At 35.3% G+C, this 18,985-nt stretch overlaps 1 protein-coding gene across 1 annotated transcript in view; it reads right to left on the bottom strand.

Annotated features, from left to right (window-relative positions):
* Positions 1–18,985, bottom strand: part of HMBOX1 (homeobox containing 1) — a 166,920-nt gene that overhangs the window by 72,278 nt on the left and 75,657 nt on the right. Inside the window, 1 exon segment of the mRNA XM_028519845.2 lies at positions 13,563–13,648. Within this exon segment, the coding sequence (XP_028375646.1) occupies positions 13,563–13,648 (86 nt within the window).

Here is an 18,985-nt window from a genome sequence, read left to right on the forward strand (position 1 = left end):
GGACATGATTGTCTAACCACTACACTGTACACCTGAAACTAATACAAAACAGTATTGAACTGCAACTGAAAAATAAAATTTTAAAAAGCCTGTACATTTATGCTCAATTGACTTTTGACAAGGGTGACAAAAGTCAATAAGGAAAGAACAGTCTTCTCAATCAATGGTGCTGAAACAACTAGATATTCACAAACAAAAAATGATGGTACATTTTTTGTGCATGGTTCTCATCATATACAAAAATTAATTCAGAGTGGATCAGATACCGAAGTATAAGAACTAAAATTATGAAACTCAGAGAAGAAAACACAAACACAAATCTACAGGACATTATAAAATGCTTCATTACTTTATATAACAATAAAAAAATAAAACTGCCCCCCCTCACACAAACATACTAATATGGGATAATTTCCAAGTTAGAAAAGCTTGGTATAGAACAGTGTATATAGCATACCACCTACCTGGCAAAAAAAAAGGATGGAGGAACTATGGATGGATATATATATTTGCTTATAAATGCATAAAATATGTAGGAAACTGGTAACAGTCTCTTCTGCAAAGGGACTATGACCAAGAGAAAGAGTAGGAGAGAGATTTAGATTTAACACAGTGTATATCCTCATGTACTTCTGAAGTTTGAACCATATGAGTATGTTTCCTAATATAAAAAGTAGCCTGGCCGAGTGGCTCAGTTGATTAGGGCATCATCCTACACACCAAAAGGTTGCAGGTTTGATCCCTGCTCAGGGCACATACAGGAAGCAACCAAGCAATGTTTCTCTTTCACATCAGTGTTTCTCTCTATTTCTCTCTTTCCTTTCCTCTCTCCTTCTGCCCCCCTCTCTAAAATCAGCAAATATACCCTTGGGTGAGAATTTTTTAAAAATTTGTCTTTCTCTCTCTGACTTATTTCACTTAACATAATACCCACAAGGTCCATCCAAGTTGTTGCAAATGACAAGATTTCTTTCTTTTTAATGTCAAATAACAATATTCCATTATATATATATAGATACAGATAGATAAAGATATATATATACTCACACACACACACATTTTCTTTATCCATTCATACATTGTTAGATACTTTAGTTATTTCCATGTTTTGACTATTGTAAAATGCTGCTATGAACATGGGGGTGCTATATATTTTTTAATGTCTATTATTAAATTAAGTGGTCCAAAGTTAGAAATATTATAGTTAAAAAATTTAGTCTCAGGAAGCTTAGCTTCAGAAAAGTCAACTTTTAAGAGACAAAGGAGAAATGATTGCTGGCCAAACATTAAGCAGTATAATGGTTAATAATGATAATTAAAAAAATTCTATAGCATTTACAGGGTTCCAGAAACTTTATATAAATGAATTCATATAGCCTACTCAACAACCCTGATAAGTAGTTGTTGTTGTTGTTGTTGTTATTCTCATTTTCCAAAACAGGAAACTGAGGCTTAAGATGCCGAGTAACTTGTCCAAAGTTATGTAACTAGTGACAGAAACCACATTTTGAATGCTCCAAGTTATGCTCTTGACCACTGCACTGCACCATCTCCATGTTCTGAACTGCTATGTTGAGAACAAAGGCTTTGCAGCAAAACAAATAGCAATTTGCTCCATGACTAAGGGCAAATGACTGAATCTCATTTAGCCTCAGTTTTCTCGTCTATAACTGAAGAAGTTAACACCTTACTCTCAAATATATAAAACAGTTAGCACAGCATCTAGCACTTGGTAAGTGTTAAAATAAATTAAAGCTAAAAATAAAAACCCTCCAGAAAGAGAGGTTTAGCCGGCAAGGTGCACAGGAGTGGAGAGCAGAGCCACTGGTTCTCCACAGCTCACTCAGACGGCAACACTGTGCTGGCAGGTACTTAGTGCGATGATGAAGCTGAGCTAAAGACTAAGCAAAAGCATGGGCAAAAATGGTTAAAGAGATACTGTTCTTACTAAATCTTATTAATAATATTTATTATAAAATAAATAAAGTACTAAATATTATTATTATTATTATTATTATTGATATTTTAACACATTTCAAACTCATTATGCCCTAAAAAATGAAGACAAACTAGTAATAAATGTTCTTCAAAAATATTTTGTAATTTTGGGGCACAACCAACAAAACTTAGGTTTAAAACAGTGAAAGCAGAAAAAACCTATTTATTCAAATAACATATTGTAGGTCTTAAAATGTCTCAAAATATTAAATAAAGATCATATTAAGAAGGTTTCTAAAATCCTTTTCCTACGTTTCTCATCAGGAACAGTGTTAACAGACATGCACATAAAAACCAGTATGTTCAAAACCACGATGTCATCCATGGATCTGTCTGGCAACAGATTTACAGATAGGTCATTCAATATTTTTAAAACCACCACAGGAAGCAAAATCTCAGATTAAGTAAATGAAAACTATGTTCTTTACTCTGGCATACCAGGGCACCAGGGAAAGGCTATTGCTGTGTGTAAAGCAAATTCAATTTGGTTTGTGGTTTGTAATCCTACTATTGTAGGCAATTGGTAGAAGAAGAACATTTCTACCAAGGGTAAAATCATGCAGAAAAGTGCTGGCAACTTTTGAGGTATTAAAGACCCAATAATGTCTACTCTTCTGTATTTTGTCCTGTTGATCTCAGTACAAGGTACAAGCCCCTATAGGATTAGATCAAGGCAGTAAGTTATGACTAAGTGTAAGGAATTCACTATAATAAAAGAAGCAGTCTCAAACGAAAGATATTTAAGGACGAAATAATACCAATTCTACACCAATTCTTCTAGAAATACAAGAGAAGGGAACACTTTCCAACCTGTTTTATGAGGCTACATCATCATGGTAACTAAACTAGACAAAACAATGTAAGACCAGAAAAAACAAACACAATAAACCCAGAATAACATCCCTAATGGATACAGGTACAACGATTCTTAATATCAGTAAACTGTATAAATCATATAATAAGTGATAATACGTCATGATTTAGTGGAGTATTTCCAAGAATGCAGGGCTTATTTAACATGTAAAATCAATCCGTGTAAGTCACAACATTAATAAGAGGTGTAAGTCACAACATTAATAAGACTAAAAAGAAAAACCCTGTGTCATTGCAATAGATAAAGAAAAAGCATTTGACCAAGTATATCATCCATTCATGATAAAAAATTGTCAGAAACTAGAGATAGAGGGAAACGTCCCTTTAAGGGCATCTTGATAAAGGGAATCTATGAAAAACCTACAGCTAAGATAATATTTAATGGCAAAAGATTAAATGTTTGCTCCCTAGGACTGGGAAAAAGACAAGGATATCAGTTCTCATCATATTCACAGTGCTAGTCAGTGTAATAGGGCAAGAAAAAAAAAGAAATAAAAGACATACATACAGAAAGGGAAGATAAAAGGAAGATGATTGTGCATGTAGGAAATCCTAAGAATTTATCAAAAAAAGCTGCTAGAACAAAAAAAAGAATTTAGCCAAGGTTATAGAATGGAGGTTGCATATACCAAAATCAATTATTCTATGACAAAAAACAAACTGGAAACTGAAGTCAAAGATAGCACCAATATAACAGTACCAAAAAATATAAAATATTTAGAGATAACTTTAAGAAAATATGTAGAAGACCTATATGCTGAAAACTACTAACATGGCTGAGAGAAAATAAGAAAGACTGAAACAAACAGAGAGAGATGACCTCTCTCTAAGTGGGAACACTCACTATGATTAAGATGAATTCTTAATGCTGGATTGAGCTATATATTCAATATAATCTCAGTCACAATCTCACTACAAATATGATTGGTTTGTTGAAATTGAGAAGCTGATTTTAAAAGTTATATCTTCATGCAAAAGACCTAGATCTTTTCAACAGTGATCTTTTTTTTAAAAAAACATTTTATTTACTTATTTTTAGAGAGGGAAGGGAAGGAGAAAGAGAGAGAGAGAGAAACATCAATGTGCGGTTGCTGGGGGCCCTGGCCTACAACCCAGGCATGTGCCCTGACTGGGAATCGAACCTGTGACACTTTGGTTCACAGCCCGCGCTCAATCCACTGAGCTACGCCAGCCAGGGCTCAACAGTGATCTTGAAAAAGAGAAACAAAGTTGGGAGAAATTATACTCTCTGATTTCGAGACTTACTAAAAGTCTACAGTAATTTACAGTTTGTATCTGGTATAAGGACAGACATAAAAACTAATGGAACTCAATAGAGAGCTCAGAATATACTCATACATACACAGGGTCCAGCACAAATAATGCCCCCTTTTTTATTACAAAATCTTTTTCTACAAAGTCATAAGCATGTAAATCTGTAACAACAATATCACAGTCATGCACACCATATTACATTTTAGGTGAGATGTTCAAAGTGCTGTCCATCTCATGCAAAACATTCATGAATCCTACCAGCCACACTCAAGCAGGCATTACTTCTGCTGGACCCTATATATTGGATTGATTTTTGATAAAGGTGCCAATGTAATTGAATGGGAAAAGACTAGTCTGTTGATCATTGCTGACCACTTCAACAAATGGTGCTCCACCAACTGGACATCCATATGGGAAAAAAAAAATCCTAACCTTTACCTCACACATATACAAAAACTAGCTTGAAATAATTCATAAGCCTAAAATGTATGAGCTGAAACTAGAAAACTTTTATAAGAAAACAAAAAAATCTTTGAGACTTCACTTAGGCAATTTTTCTTAGGACACATAAAGCATGAACCATAAAGGAAAAATGATAAATATAACTTCATCAAAATTAAAAACATTTGTTCTTTCAAGGACAATATTAAAAAAATAAAAATGCAAGCCTCAGACTAGGATATCTGTATATTCACATATTTAAGGACTTGTACCCAGAATATACATACAACTCTTGTAATCAATAATAATGCAAACAACCTGATTAAAAAACAATGGGCAAAAGATTTGACAGGCATTTCACCTAAGAAGATACAAGAATAGCAAATGAGCATCTGCAAGCTGCTCAACATAATTAGTCATTAGAAAATTGCAAATAAAACTAGAGTGAGATGCCATTATATATGCACTAAAATAGATAAACTTAAAGAAAAGTACAAATACCAAGTGCTGAAGAGAATGCAAAGCAACTGGAAATCTCATATATTGCTGGTGGGAATGCAAAATTGTGTAGCCACTTTGGAAAACAGTTTGGTAGCATCTTACAATGTTAAGCATGTACTTACCAATAACCTTACAATCCCACTACTAGGTATAAGAAATGAAAATATATGTCTACACCAAAAGGTTCAGACAAATGTTCATAGCAGCTTCATTCATAATAGCTAATATCTGGAAATAACTCAAATATCCCTCAACTCATTAATGAACAAATTCTGTTACATCCACTCAACATTTAAAAGTTACAAACTACTGATACATGTAACAACACCAATGAATATCAAAAGTATCATGCTAAGTGGAAAAGGTCAGATACAAAAGGTATACATGTACCATTCCAGTCACATGACATTCTAGAAAATGCAAAACTATACTGAGGGAATGCGTATCAGTGGGTGCCAGGGACTTCCAGTGGAGAAAGATATCTGACTGCAAGGAGGCATGAGAGGACTTGTTGAAATACTGAAAATATTCTAAATCTTGATTTTGGTAATGGTTATACCTCTGAATAAATCTGGTAAAACTCAGATAATTCTATTCTTATGCAAATTTATTTCAATAAAGGTGATTAAAAACAAAGAAAAAGACACATTTCCCCTGCATATCTCAAATTAATTCTGTAAAGATCAAAAGATATAGTCAAATTTACATGAAGCTGACACATGCTGATATTAAAAGATTTCTTAAAGGACGACAAATTTGAACAATTTTAAAAAATTTTATAGACTGCTCAGATGTCAAGGCCCTCAAGCTTGGTTTGGTGAATTCAAGCTTCAGCCCCTTACCTAACTAAAGTTAGTAATTACACATTACTAAATCTCGTACATCTTCCTGACAGAACAAATTATTTGTAGCAACTGATGTCAAATCCTTTGATTTAAAGATCTCAGTAAATTTCAAGAATTAACAGGATTAATTCATTAATGCATAAGAGACCATATCTATAGTTTATAAAAAATGGTATTTATTCCCTTCAAAGCCTTCTTCTGCAGGGAATTATTTATAACATTGCCTAATAACTCACATGGACTACAGCTAAACTATAGGTTTTGCTATTTCATCAGACACAGACACCTTCTGCCTTCTTACTAGGGTATTATTTCTTTCTATCATTTATCCCTATCCCATTATTTTTTAAATATAAGGGAATATTTCATAAAGCTGAGAAGGGAACATAAAACCTTCAGTAAAGACTTTTCCACAATCTTAGGAAACAGTAACTGGGGAAACAAAAATAAAAATTACTGAAGAGGGGGGAAAGCACATCTGTGCCTAACCTTTTAAAGTCACTTTTGTCAAAACTTATGGTAGAATAAAAAACTTTTAAATATAGTGCATACTTTAAATACAGGCGAAAGAGAAACCTTGGTTTATACTTGAAAACCAACCTTCATAACTTTTACATTAAAAATGTACAATCCGCCCTGGCTGGCGTAGCTCAGTGGATTGAGCGCGGGCTGCGAACCAAAGTGTCACAGGTTCGATTCCCAGTCAGGGCACATGCCTGGGTTGCAGGCCACGGCCCCCAGCAACCACACATTGATCTCTCTCTCTCTCTCTCTCTCTCTCTCTCTCTCTCTCTCTCTCTCTCTCCCTCCCTTCCCTCTCTAAAAATAAATAAACAAAATCTTTAAAAAAAAATGTACAATCCTTTACATGGCATTCAAGATGATGAAAGCCCTGGGAAAACAATGAATTTCAAGAATTGTAGAAAGATTCTAATGACAAAAAGTGTACTCTGAAATTATTTTCACTTTAATTTTTCACTGAGCCATAACCAAAGTGAGAAAATATGGGCATTCAGATTTATAGGCTGGATGTTTTCCTCAGGGGAAAAGAAATAAACTTGTGTGTTGTGTTTACAAGAAAGTAGTTTGCCAACAAACTGCACAAGGCAGAAAAAAAATGAAATAAAAAGTAAGAAATTTTTGAACCATGGGACACCATCTGTTCTTATTTTCCAGAGGCTGCAAAACAAGAGAAAACCCTAAAATGTACTCTGCAAAAACACTGATACTGTTGGTGACTGAAGTCCATTCAAAGACTTGAAAAGAAGTCATCTAACAGAAACAAAAACTCTAAACCTTTCCAATTTGGAGACAAAAGTTGTAACTCACATGTAATAATAATCTGCCCATTTTTTGAACAGATAATAGCCTTCAAATTGGAGATCTACATAAATCTAGTAAAATTCATTAGGTAGGAACTGATAAAATCTTGTTAAATGAGCATAATTATATTTGGTTGTATCATGAAAGGACAATTCCACAGTTTGTGATTTATGCCCTACCAACATCGCTTTTCTAATATAGATATAAATTCTACTTGTGCATAGTAACTTTATTCATACTTGCCAAAACTTAGAAGAAACCAAGATGACCTTCAGTAGGTCAATGGACAAATACACTGTGGTACATCCAGACAATGAAATATTACTTAGCCCTAAAACAAAATGAACCACTGAGCTATGAAAAGACATTAGAAACCTAGTAATAAATGCATATTACTAAGTGGATTAACTTGTTTATCCTCTTACAGAGATCCTCTGAATCTATAAAAAGAAGCCAACCTGAAAAGACTGCATACTGTATAACAACATTCTGGGAAAGGCAAAACTATGAGGACAGTAGAAAGATGAGTGGTTGCCAGGGGTAGGGGAAAGGACGGATGAAGAGGAACACAAAGGGTTTTTTAGGTAATGAACCTATAGTACCATCTTGCGATACTGTGACTTATGGATAGCTGTTATTTTACACTTTTCAACCCCCCCACCCCCGGAATGCATGAAACCGAGCATACCTAATATAAGATATGATGTCAGGTGATGACGATGGACCCATGGGGATCACAGATTACAGCAAACGCACCATTCCGGTGCCGTGTGCTGACGGCAGGGCGGCTGTGCACATGTGGGGGACAGGAGGTACAGGGGAGCTCTCTGTGCTTTCACAGGGAACCTCAAACTGCTCTAAAAATAAACTGTGTTTTCAAAAAAGGTACAGCGACACTTTAGTTGGTTTTTAGTATCCAGTCTGAAGTTGTCTGCTTAGGGAAAGGATCAATGAATGCCCACCTTTGTAAAGAAATTATTATAATTACACTGACTGTGTGTGTTTTTACCCATTGTTTTAAAGAGAAATGAAGAGAAGTGGTCTGAGTACATACAGTTGGAACATTTCTAAAAACTGGCTCAGAACTTCAGTCTATACAAATTCTTACTTTTAGGAACAAGTCACTATATACAGGTATTTCACACTTCTTACATGTACTCAACACTTTAAAAACAGAGTAGAATTTGACAGAAAACATGCTTAGAAAATATCTGGTCAAAGCCCCTCATCTTATAAATAAGGAAACTGACACACAGAGAAGCCACAAGTCTGCCTCTGGTCACAAGGCCATTCAGTAACAGGACCAGAGCTCGACTATTCTAAAGTTCAACGGCTGCTTTTCCATTATACAACTACCATTCAAGAGAACAACATTGTGATAAAGTTCTTAAAATTCAGAGATGCTATCTTTTTCTTCTTCCATTTACTTATTCTTGAAAAGGACATGAATCCAATTAGCAGATTTCTTTGACTGATGAACACTCACTCACTCAAGCTGTGCCCATTTACTCTGCCCACTTGGTTTTTCCCAGAGGTTGTTTAAAAAGAAAATCATGTTTTAAGAATTCTAACAGCAAAGAAAATGTTTTACCCTGAAAGTAAATATAAAACACATGTGTTTATTACCAAAGCAACAGCTATGCTCCCCACCCGACCACTGCTGGTAAGAATTTAGACTCTCGTTCCACCTCTCACGGAGGTAAAACACCCACCCTTGGTGAGAGCAGCTATGACTCTGTGAAAGCAGCTACAAATAACATGCTGGGAAATTCAGCAGGCACTGCTATTATATCCTGTTTATACTGTCATTTTTCCTATCAGTAGGATATTATTTATACAGACCCCACCCATGAACTTCTTGTTTATCTTATTATAGATATCCTCTGAATCTATAAAAAGAAGACTCTGCATTTGTTTCTGGAAGAAGCCATGTGTTGTAATTTTGCACCTCACTACACTTTTTTATTTAGCATTTTCTTTTGTTATGCACTACTTTTTCTCCTTTTTATCTCAGGGTTGATTTTTTCATTATCTCACACATTAGAGTTGAACTTTACTGACTTCGAGAGACTCATTACAGGACAGATATTCTGGACAACCACAAACCCCAACTTTATTTTAGGGTATTGATATGGATAGTCTTCCAAGACACACTGAACTAATTTGTTTCAAGAGAGAAAAATGTGCCTACGTACTGGTCACACAGGAGTGAGTAAGCCCTGGGTGCCCAGAAGGCCACTCTGTCCCAGGCGGGCCAACTGCAAGGGCCCAGCTTTATATTAGTTCTTATGAACACAATCTCTTTTCTGGAATGAAAAGCCCTGCCCCTGAGTTTAGCTTGATGACTGAATGTGCCGGATGAAAATGTAACACAACAATGCATGGGAAATACATTAATTCAGTAAGCTGACCAATGGGGCAATTAACCAAACTGGTTATAAAGCATTCTCATTCCCTAGCCTTATGTAAATAATTCAATTAAAGTAGATTAAAAGAAAATTATGAGTTCCTAAGGGCAGAAATTCATACAGCATTTATTGAGCAAATAAATAATTATTTCTGGAGAGGAAACATCATTGGACAAAGTCATACTGGATAAATTTTCACATGAATTTCCGTGTTAGCTTCAGCAATACTCACTTTACCCTACAAGGCAGCTAGGTGAGCATGAATCTTCAAAGAGAATACAGTGCTAGACTCTTTGGGGATGTGCACGAAATCGTTTAGATTGTTACTCTAAAATGTGTAACTGCCCTGGCTGGCTGGCATGGCTCAGTGAATTGAGTGTCGGCCTATGAACTGAAAGGTCACTGTTTGATTTCTGGTCAGGGGACAAGCACATGCCTGGGTTGTGGGCCAGGTCCCCAGCTCCGGGTGTGCAAGAGGCAACCAGTTGATGTTTCTCTCCCTCTCTTTCTCCCTCCCTCTCCCTCCCCCGCCCCCCCAAAAAAAACCTTAAAATGTTTAACTGAAATGAGGTTTAGTACCTCAGGGTGGTGCACTAAGACTAATTAATTTCAGAAAAAAGAGATGTCCATATGAGCTAAAGTGATCAAAGAAGACAGAATGAGGATAGTAACTTAGGTAACCTCAATAAACAGGAATTGATAAGGCAGAGATGACAAAGTGAAAGGCATTCTAGGATCAACCTATTTGTGCACATCTAGGTAGACAGAATTCTGGAAATGGTGAGTAGCTGAATTCAGCTAGGGACTATACTGAATAGAAGATGACAATAAAAAGAAGGTCAGAGGCCCCTTACTACGTGACAGGCACCCAAATGGAAGAACAGACCAAAGCTCCAGAAAAAATACAACTACGCGATGAAGAGATAGCCAACCCATCAGATACACAGTTCAAAACACTAGTAATCAGGATGCTCACAGAATTGGTTGAATTTGGTGGCAAATTAGATGAAGAAATGAAGGCTATGCTAAGTGAAATAAAGGAAAATGTACAGGGAGTTAAAAGTGACAGGAAGGAAACCAGGACTCAAATCAACGATTTGCAGCAGAAGAAGAAAGAAACATTCAAACAGAACAGAATGAAGAAACAAGAATTTAAAAAAATGAGGAGAGGCTTAGGAACCTCCAGGACATCTTTAAACATTCCAACATCCGAATCGTAGGGGTGCCAGAAGAAGAAGAGGAAAAGCAAGAAATTGAAAACTTATTTGAACAGATAATGAAGGAGAATTTCCTCAATCTGGCAAAGGAAATAGACTTCCAGGAAGTCCAGGAAGTTCAGAGAGTCCCAAAGAAGTTGGACCCAAGGAGGAACACACCAAGGCACATCATAATCACATTAGCCAAGATTAAAGATAAGAAGAGAATCCTAGAAGCAGCAAGAGAAAAGGAGAGAGTTACCTACAAAGGAGTTCCCATTAGACTCTCAGCTAACTTCTCAAAAGAAACCTTGCAGGCAAGAAGGGGCTGGAAAGAAGTATTCCAAGCCATGAAAGGCAAGGACCTACATCCAAGGTTACTTTATCCAGCAAAGCTTTCATTTAGGATGGAAGGACAGATAAAGTGCTTTCAAAATAAGGTCAAGTTAAAGGAGTTCACCAAGCCCTTATTATATGAAATGTTAAAGGGACTTATTTAAGAAAAAGAAGGTAAAAAATATGAACAGTAAAATGATAACGAACTCACAGTTATAACAACCACACCTAAAACAAAAACAAAGAAGGCTGGAGTCAAATTATGAGCAGTCTCATTTTTGGGTCAACAAAGAACCATGAAAGATAAACTGATCAAGGGAAAATGAACCCAAGCTTTCAAACTAGGAATGAACAGAAGGAAGAAAAGTTGGAGTGAGGCTGAAAAGGGGGGAAAAGTTTTAACAGTACCAAAACAGTAGAAAAAGAAAGGTCCAAGTGACATAACAGATGATAAATGTGTTTCAACTCTTGCTTTCAAAAACAGGAGATTGCACCATGATGACTGCCACTGAGTGCTCAAAGTTAAACAAGGCCAGGCCACTGAAGTTCAAGTCAGGAAAGCTTAAGAGTACCCTAGAACAGTACTTCTCAGACCCAAATCACCTGGAGATCTGGCTAAAATGTAAATTCTGATTCAGGTTTAGGGTATTGCTCTCTATTTTTACATTTCCAACAAGCTCCCAATACTGCTTGTCCATGGAGTAGATTTTGAGTAGCAAGATGCTAAAATATCTCTCAGTTTCCCTTTCCAAAAAGGTAGTATTCAATATACTACATTTAATCCATTATGGTTTGTCTAATGCTTTTACATATGCCTAAGAAATTCCTTTTAAACGTATTTTATTATAATTTGCATCAATGCAGGATCAGTTTCAAAAGCTACTATTTTAAAATTCTAAGATGATTCAACATTCAGGGTATTCAAGATACTCAAATTATTTCCGGCCGAACAAAATCAACTTTAGAATGCTGCTTTACAACACTGTAATTTTGTCATTCTTTTCAGGCTGGCAAACTAAAAGGTGCTATTGCTCCTAATCCTGGGGCTGAAGTAAAAGCCCTGAAAGACAACCCTCCATCTGTTCGCAGTGCGCATCAGTGGGTTTTGGTAAAACCCACTTAACTTGCCCTTAGCATTGTATCTTAACCCTTGAAAATAAAGGTAATAGTTTATTTGAAATATACTACTGGAAAGCACCTGAAGATTACAAAAATTAAATTCACACACCACCCTTCTGTTTAAGATCTCCATACAAAAGGACATGCCTTTACTTAAAATCTTTTACCATGAATAGTGTCATTTACAAAAATATCACACACACACACATTAAGATTGGCTGGTCTGAATTCTTCAAACAAAAGTTAAGGCTTCTGAAATCTCATTTCATTTTTAATCAAATTAATGGTCAATAACAATTTTTTAGGTAAACTGTCTTCAATACGTATCAATGTCTAGTGAACATACACAATATTTTAAAATTGGAAGGTACTATTGAAGATCAGATCCAACTATTTCATTGGAGAGGTAAGGAACTGAGGCGCAGAGGCTAAAAGGGCCAAAGTCATACAGCTGCCACTGACACATTAAAGAAAAAGAAGGGAGAGGAGCAAGTTAACTTTCACATCTATCGGGGACAACACACGACGACATATCAACTACAAAATGTCGTTGAGAGGGTTTCTGGTTCCTCTAAAGACTAAGGCATAGCTGGTTTTATAAATCACTGATATCAAAAAAAGGAACACTACAGAACAACAAAGAAAAGACATGCTACCCAACTTAACTTCATAAAAATGCAGTCTGAATAGAGAATGACACATTTACACCACATACTTGGGATAGGGATTTGGTGGGGTGGTAATGGGATGGGATATAAAAAACAGAGAGAAGACAATGGTAACTCTTATCTTCTCAGCAATGGTTTGAGAAAAGCTTTCACATACAGAAAAGCAGTTTAAAAAACACAACTTCCTTCATTCTCATGAATCATTCTTTAATTGGTAAAAGCGAGAATCAGATTTGGAGGACTGCACGTATATGACATGTAGGTAGCAGGTGGATAATTCACATGTCATGAGCTCTGTCACAATTATAAGAAAACCAGAGAACCCTTTTTTAGACATAAAATAGGGAATTTTGTGCTTTTTCACAAATGCTATTAAAATTTTCTAGCACAAGTTTTGAAAAATCACTGGGGAAGTTCCATGATATCAGAGACAATGGGTTTTAAATCACTGGCATACATTATTATGCCCAAGTTGACAGATCTGCACTGCAATGCAGAAATGCAAGCAACAATCCAACATCTGCACCACAAGGCAGAGATCAGACATGATTCCAGAATAAAGGGCTCTTCAGCTCTTACCTGTTACCTGTGCAACAACTGCTTGGGAAATCCTCCGATTGGCAAGAAAGGCTTTGATTTCCTCTTTTATCACACTGCTGTCCCTCCTAACAAAAACAGAAGACAAGACCAACAATGTATGTTGAAGGTAGAAATCCTCATCTTTGCTAAGAAAGGTGAAGCAGAGAGGTGGGGAGAACACAGAAAGGAAGGACACAAAAATAAAGGCAAACACACCAAGCTTGTGTGAAACATGAAATTAAAAGAAACCAAGAAACACCAAATATTCAAGTCCTAAAACACCACACCATCAGACGGACGCTGTAGTGAATGCCACGGTAGTTTAAGTTTCATACCAGGAGGTGGCTAACTGCATGCTGTGAATAATTCACATTAGGAACAAGCTGCCATATGGTATGCACAAAGTGTCATTACTGTGGGATGAATGTATCTTACACAGACAGAAATCCTAGAGAATAGAAGCGACAACAACAAAAAATCAGTTGTGAGTAGATCGTGGGTTTGCATGTTCACTATGCACTGCATAAATAAGGTGCAGTTCCTTTTAAAACCTTTATTGAAGAACAGAAATCATCATCATTCTCACAACTGCTAAAATATTAGTCATTTCAAAAGGTCTTTGCCTTTTAATTTGCCTGATTTTCCTGTATAAACAAAAAAAATTAAGTGGGATGAGTTGAATATAAAATTTTAGTATAAAAAGGCACTTATTAATTTATTGCATGTGTTATACACAATACTTAATACTTAAACCTACACTATTTTCTGAATCCTTGAATTACATATTATAGACCTAATTTTTCCTCCACTAAGATGCCTTAACAATTTTTACTTACTGAAAAATTCAACAAATTCTCAAAAGACTAGACATTCACTAGAACGAATATGAGCAGTGAGACTTCTGTTTCTCCACTAGAACAAAAAGAATACGTAAAGAAAAATTATACTTTAAACTGAGTGATTTCTCTTTGAATGTTTTATGTACGAAAAGATTACACAAATAGAGCACTAATGTTTGTTGAAGCCCAAAAGTAACAGAACAGTGGTTACATGATCTACTACAGAGGTCAGCAAACTCCCACCTTTTTTTTTTATACACCCTATGAGCTAAGAATGGTTTCCACAGATGAACATTTGCAATCAACTTAGTGGCAGGAAACACTATCTTTAAATGTGAATTAAAGCAAAATATTATCCCCTCCCAAATTCTATTTTTCTCACTAGTAGGCTTGCATTTTTAAACCTGTATTTAATTATTATTCTACATTGAATTTTGGTAATAAAAATTTGTGTCCATTTGTTTTCTCTCTTGCAAGTTGTCTATATTATATACTCAATTTTGTCTCTTGTCCAAAAAATTTACCATCTAGCCCTTTACGTAAAAAGTTTGCTGATTCTTGATCTGCGACAAAGGGATCATGAAATCCTTACAATCAATCATTTTGTGAATGAACCAGGAACTCTTTATAGGAGCTCAAGTCTCTCTACAGATTGTTTGGAGAAACAAAGAAAAGTACCCTTTCCAAAATGAATCAGTTGTAACTTAATTTAGAGCAGATATTTTAGCCCCTTGAGCAGCAGGGGCTACACATTCTGTTAGTGGATTTCACACTCTAGGGAGGAGGGGCTACATATTCTGTTAGTTGACTTCACGTTCCCTTTCAGTCATTCTGGAAGAGAACAGAGAGGTGACAGTAGGGAGAACTTCCAGTCGGAGCTCTACAGCATATTCCCGATCTACTGGTTGGAAATCCTAATTAAAAAAGATTCCCAAAGGAAGAAAATAGCTGCCTAATCCAACATCTAAAATTTCTCACACTGGTCTAGATTCTGATCTAGATAATAGATAAACTCCTTCCAAAATGCTTGTTCATGTTTAAAATATTTCCTTAAAAATATGCACTCATTTTATTTTTAAAATTGTGTCTTTGACAGAAAAGACACAAATAAGTACATTTTAAAGTCAAACAAAACCACAAACTGCTGAGTAAAATACAGGCAATATAGACTAAACAGCTCACAAATGTCCATCAATAATCAGCTGAGCAAGAGATAACTTAAGCAGTATCTATTTCAACTGGCTGATATACATAAACAACCAAATCATTTGATTTCTGCAAAATTAAAATGAAAAAAACTTAAAGAAAGCACTGCATTTCAATGTATAGAGTGTCCTCAGAAAATAAAACCTGAATATTAAGGTAAATTTTTTTTAAATGTCCTTATATGGAGAAAATGATTAGGTAGTATTTTCTTGACCACTGATATAAACTGGAATTTAAATCAATTTACTTTAAATCAAATTAACCTGAAGTAGACACTAAATCAGACAGAGGAGGCAATCCTCAATTATTCCAACATGGAACACCCCATTTGTGAATTATTCACAGTCTCACAGTGGGATACAGTCGAGGACGGCAGCAAGACAGCAGTTCACTTGCACTCCCGTGGGCTGCACTTGTGGAGACTCAACAAGTTTCTAAGTACCCACAGTGAGTCTCAAAAAAACCTCTTTACTCAACTGCTTTCTTTACCAGAGACAATCTTTTTTGAATTGAAGAAAAATTTAAGACTTGAAAGAAAAGGCTGTGCTCGAGCAAGTCATTTAATAAGCCTGGGCTTTGGTTTCATCATCTGGTAAAATGAGAACATTAATACCACCATCACACAGCTTTTGAAATGTTTTTCCAAGCACTGAAATTAAACTTAAATGAAATTTAATACTAAATGTGTATATAACATAAATAGAATGTTTTTCAATATAAACATTTTTGAAACTGTAAAAGCACTACATAAACAATGGATGTTATTTTATAAAATACCAGAAAGAATCCCAAGAAAAATAGAAACAAATGACCTGCTGTAACTACATAAGACTGAATTAAACATCTGCATTGGGTACTTGAAGGCACCATGAAAATATTTCTAGAAAGTCACTTTAGACACAAACAGTGATGTGGCATTCAGTTGGCTTAATAGGTACCTTCAAAACAGCAACACCATTCAACTTTCTTCATGTCCAATTCTCTTAAGGAATTTAAAAAACTTCCATTCTACTGCATTGCCTTTGTTCCTTAAACTTTCACATATCCCCCTCATTCTCCCCTTATTCAGCCTTCTTAACCTGCCTCTCCTACTGTACACATTGTACCCTGTGAAATTACCACTTTCTTGGTGTAGAAACTCTTTAATTTACTCCAAACATAATTTTCTCCCACTCCTTATTTCTTCTCTTCTGAAATTTGACATCCTCTTTAAAGAGAAGGAATCCCTTTTTCCTCCCATGTCTTATAAAGTCTCACGCTCATCAGGATTTCTTCTCCTCAAGTCTTAGGAATTAAAGTCAAATGTAGGCTGACCTTTCTTGGACCCATAACTTACTTCCCCAGAGAAGCTACCACTCTGTTTGCAGCTAACCACTTGGAGTCCATGTCATCATCCCTTCCTGCTGCCTTTTCCAAACCAGCCACGTTGGATTCTCTATCTGGTGATTTCCACATGTGGATGGAATTCTTCCTTTCCACACTACACTGCCATTACTTTTATAACTTGCTAAACTTTCCATTGTTATCAATAGACCTTTCTTAGTATCTGAGCAATGCCTCTTTGTGAAATGATTCTGTTTTAAGACAGAATCTAATTGTCATCTATTCAGAGAAGTTCTCCCTGATCCTGGAAGCTAACAAAGACCTTTTCTTCCAACAGCACTTGAACATTTCAATTACACTACCTACACACTAATATGTTACATGCTATTCTATGTAACAGTTGTTTGTTATCTTTCTTGCTGGTCTATAAAGTCCTTTAACATAAACACTATCTTATTCATCATGGGGTTTGCATAAAATAGAGCTTAATTTGTTCAATGAATGAACAAATCGGTGTTTGGAGATAAAAGGTGGTAAAATAGAAAACCTGATCTAGATAATTTATAAAACAACTCTAAATTCTTATTCTTATATATGTTTCAACTTACACGCCAGAATGAAAAAAGAATTATTTATGCTAGCTCAAAATGGCAATACTTTCTTTTCTGGAACAAAGAATACTAAAGAATGCATACTTAAAAGTAGCATGCTTTCAGATCTTCCATAACGTTTTGGTTGATATACACTACACATTCTTTAGGACCCCCCAAAAGGTAGTCTTATTTTTTCTTTTTTATTAAATTTATTGGGTGACATTGGTTGATATTAAAGGCAGTCTTTTATCTCAAAGACTTTCCACCTTTCACAGGTGGAAAAATACAATTGCATACAAATTCTTTCATATTTGAATAAAAATCTGATCCCTTTAATTTCCATACATGGAGATAAACACAGCATAATTTAAATTTTTTAAAAGATAATTTTAAAAAGAAAAGCTACTCTATATGTATAAACAACATGGTAACTGAATATTATGATGTATGGAACCATAAGTACCCTACCTACACAAGTAAATAATACCCTATTGTTAAAGCTACAGATAACCAACTCAAAAGAAAGTCTTGGAATCTTATATAAAATGCTAATTACTGAGTCCGGCACAAATAACACCCCTTTTTAATTACAAAATCATAAGCATGTATAATTCTGCACATAACAATATCACACTCAAGCACGCCATATGACATTTTAGATGAAATGTTCAAATTAACACTATAAATTATTACACCTATATTATTACCCTACCAATCACACTCAAGCAGGCCTTACTTCTGCCGGACCCTGTATATTAACATTATATATATTGTAACACTTACCTCATTTCAATTGTTATTTTATAATATATACAGAACAAAACAGATACTTTAATAAATGTATACTATGATGTCAGCAGATATATATATACCTAGATATACATATATATTAATAGACGCATTTAGAAAATATTAACACGTGAATGGGCGTCATTCTAAAGCTAAGAGTTTTCAAGTCCTTCCTAGAATGTTGTATTCAACAATTTGTTGAGTATTATATTCTGGTTTCCTTTTTATGTTTTTTACCCTGATCAATCAAAAAATGGAAAAAGTAAGTTACTTTCTTTTTCATTCTTTTTTAATAGATTGATCAGACGTAATTATAACAATCAACTTATATTAAAAAATCCTTTATGTAACTTGAAATTACCAAAAGTTAAGTGTAAAGCCCTTACCGGTGTGGCTCAGCTGGTTGGGTGTTATCCCACAAAGCTAAAGGCCACTAGGTCGATTTCCAGTCAGGGCACATGCCTGGGTTGTGGGTTTGGTCCCTGGTCAGGGCATGTATGAGAGGCAACCGATCAACGTTTGTCTTGCACATTGATGTTTCTCTCCCCCTCTTTCTCCTTTCCTCTCTCTAAAACTAAATAAGATCTTCTTTAAAAAAAAGTTAAGTATATGGATGCAATGGGTTATAAAATTTGAAAAATATATTTCATGATTGAGTGCTAGGGAAGTTGGG

This window comes from Phyllostomus discolor, chromosome 8 (assembly GCF_004126475.2).
Source record: "Phyllostomus discolor isolate MPI-MPIP mPhyDis1 chromosome 8, mPhyDis1.pri.v3, whole genome shotgun sequence".
NCBI classification, from domain to species: domain Eukaryota; kingdom Metazoa; phylum Chordata; class Mammalia; order Chiroptera; family Phyllostomidae; genus Phyllostomus; species Phyllostomus discolor.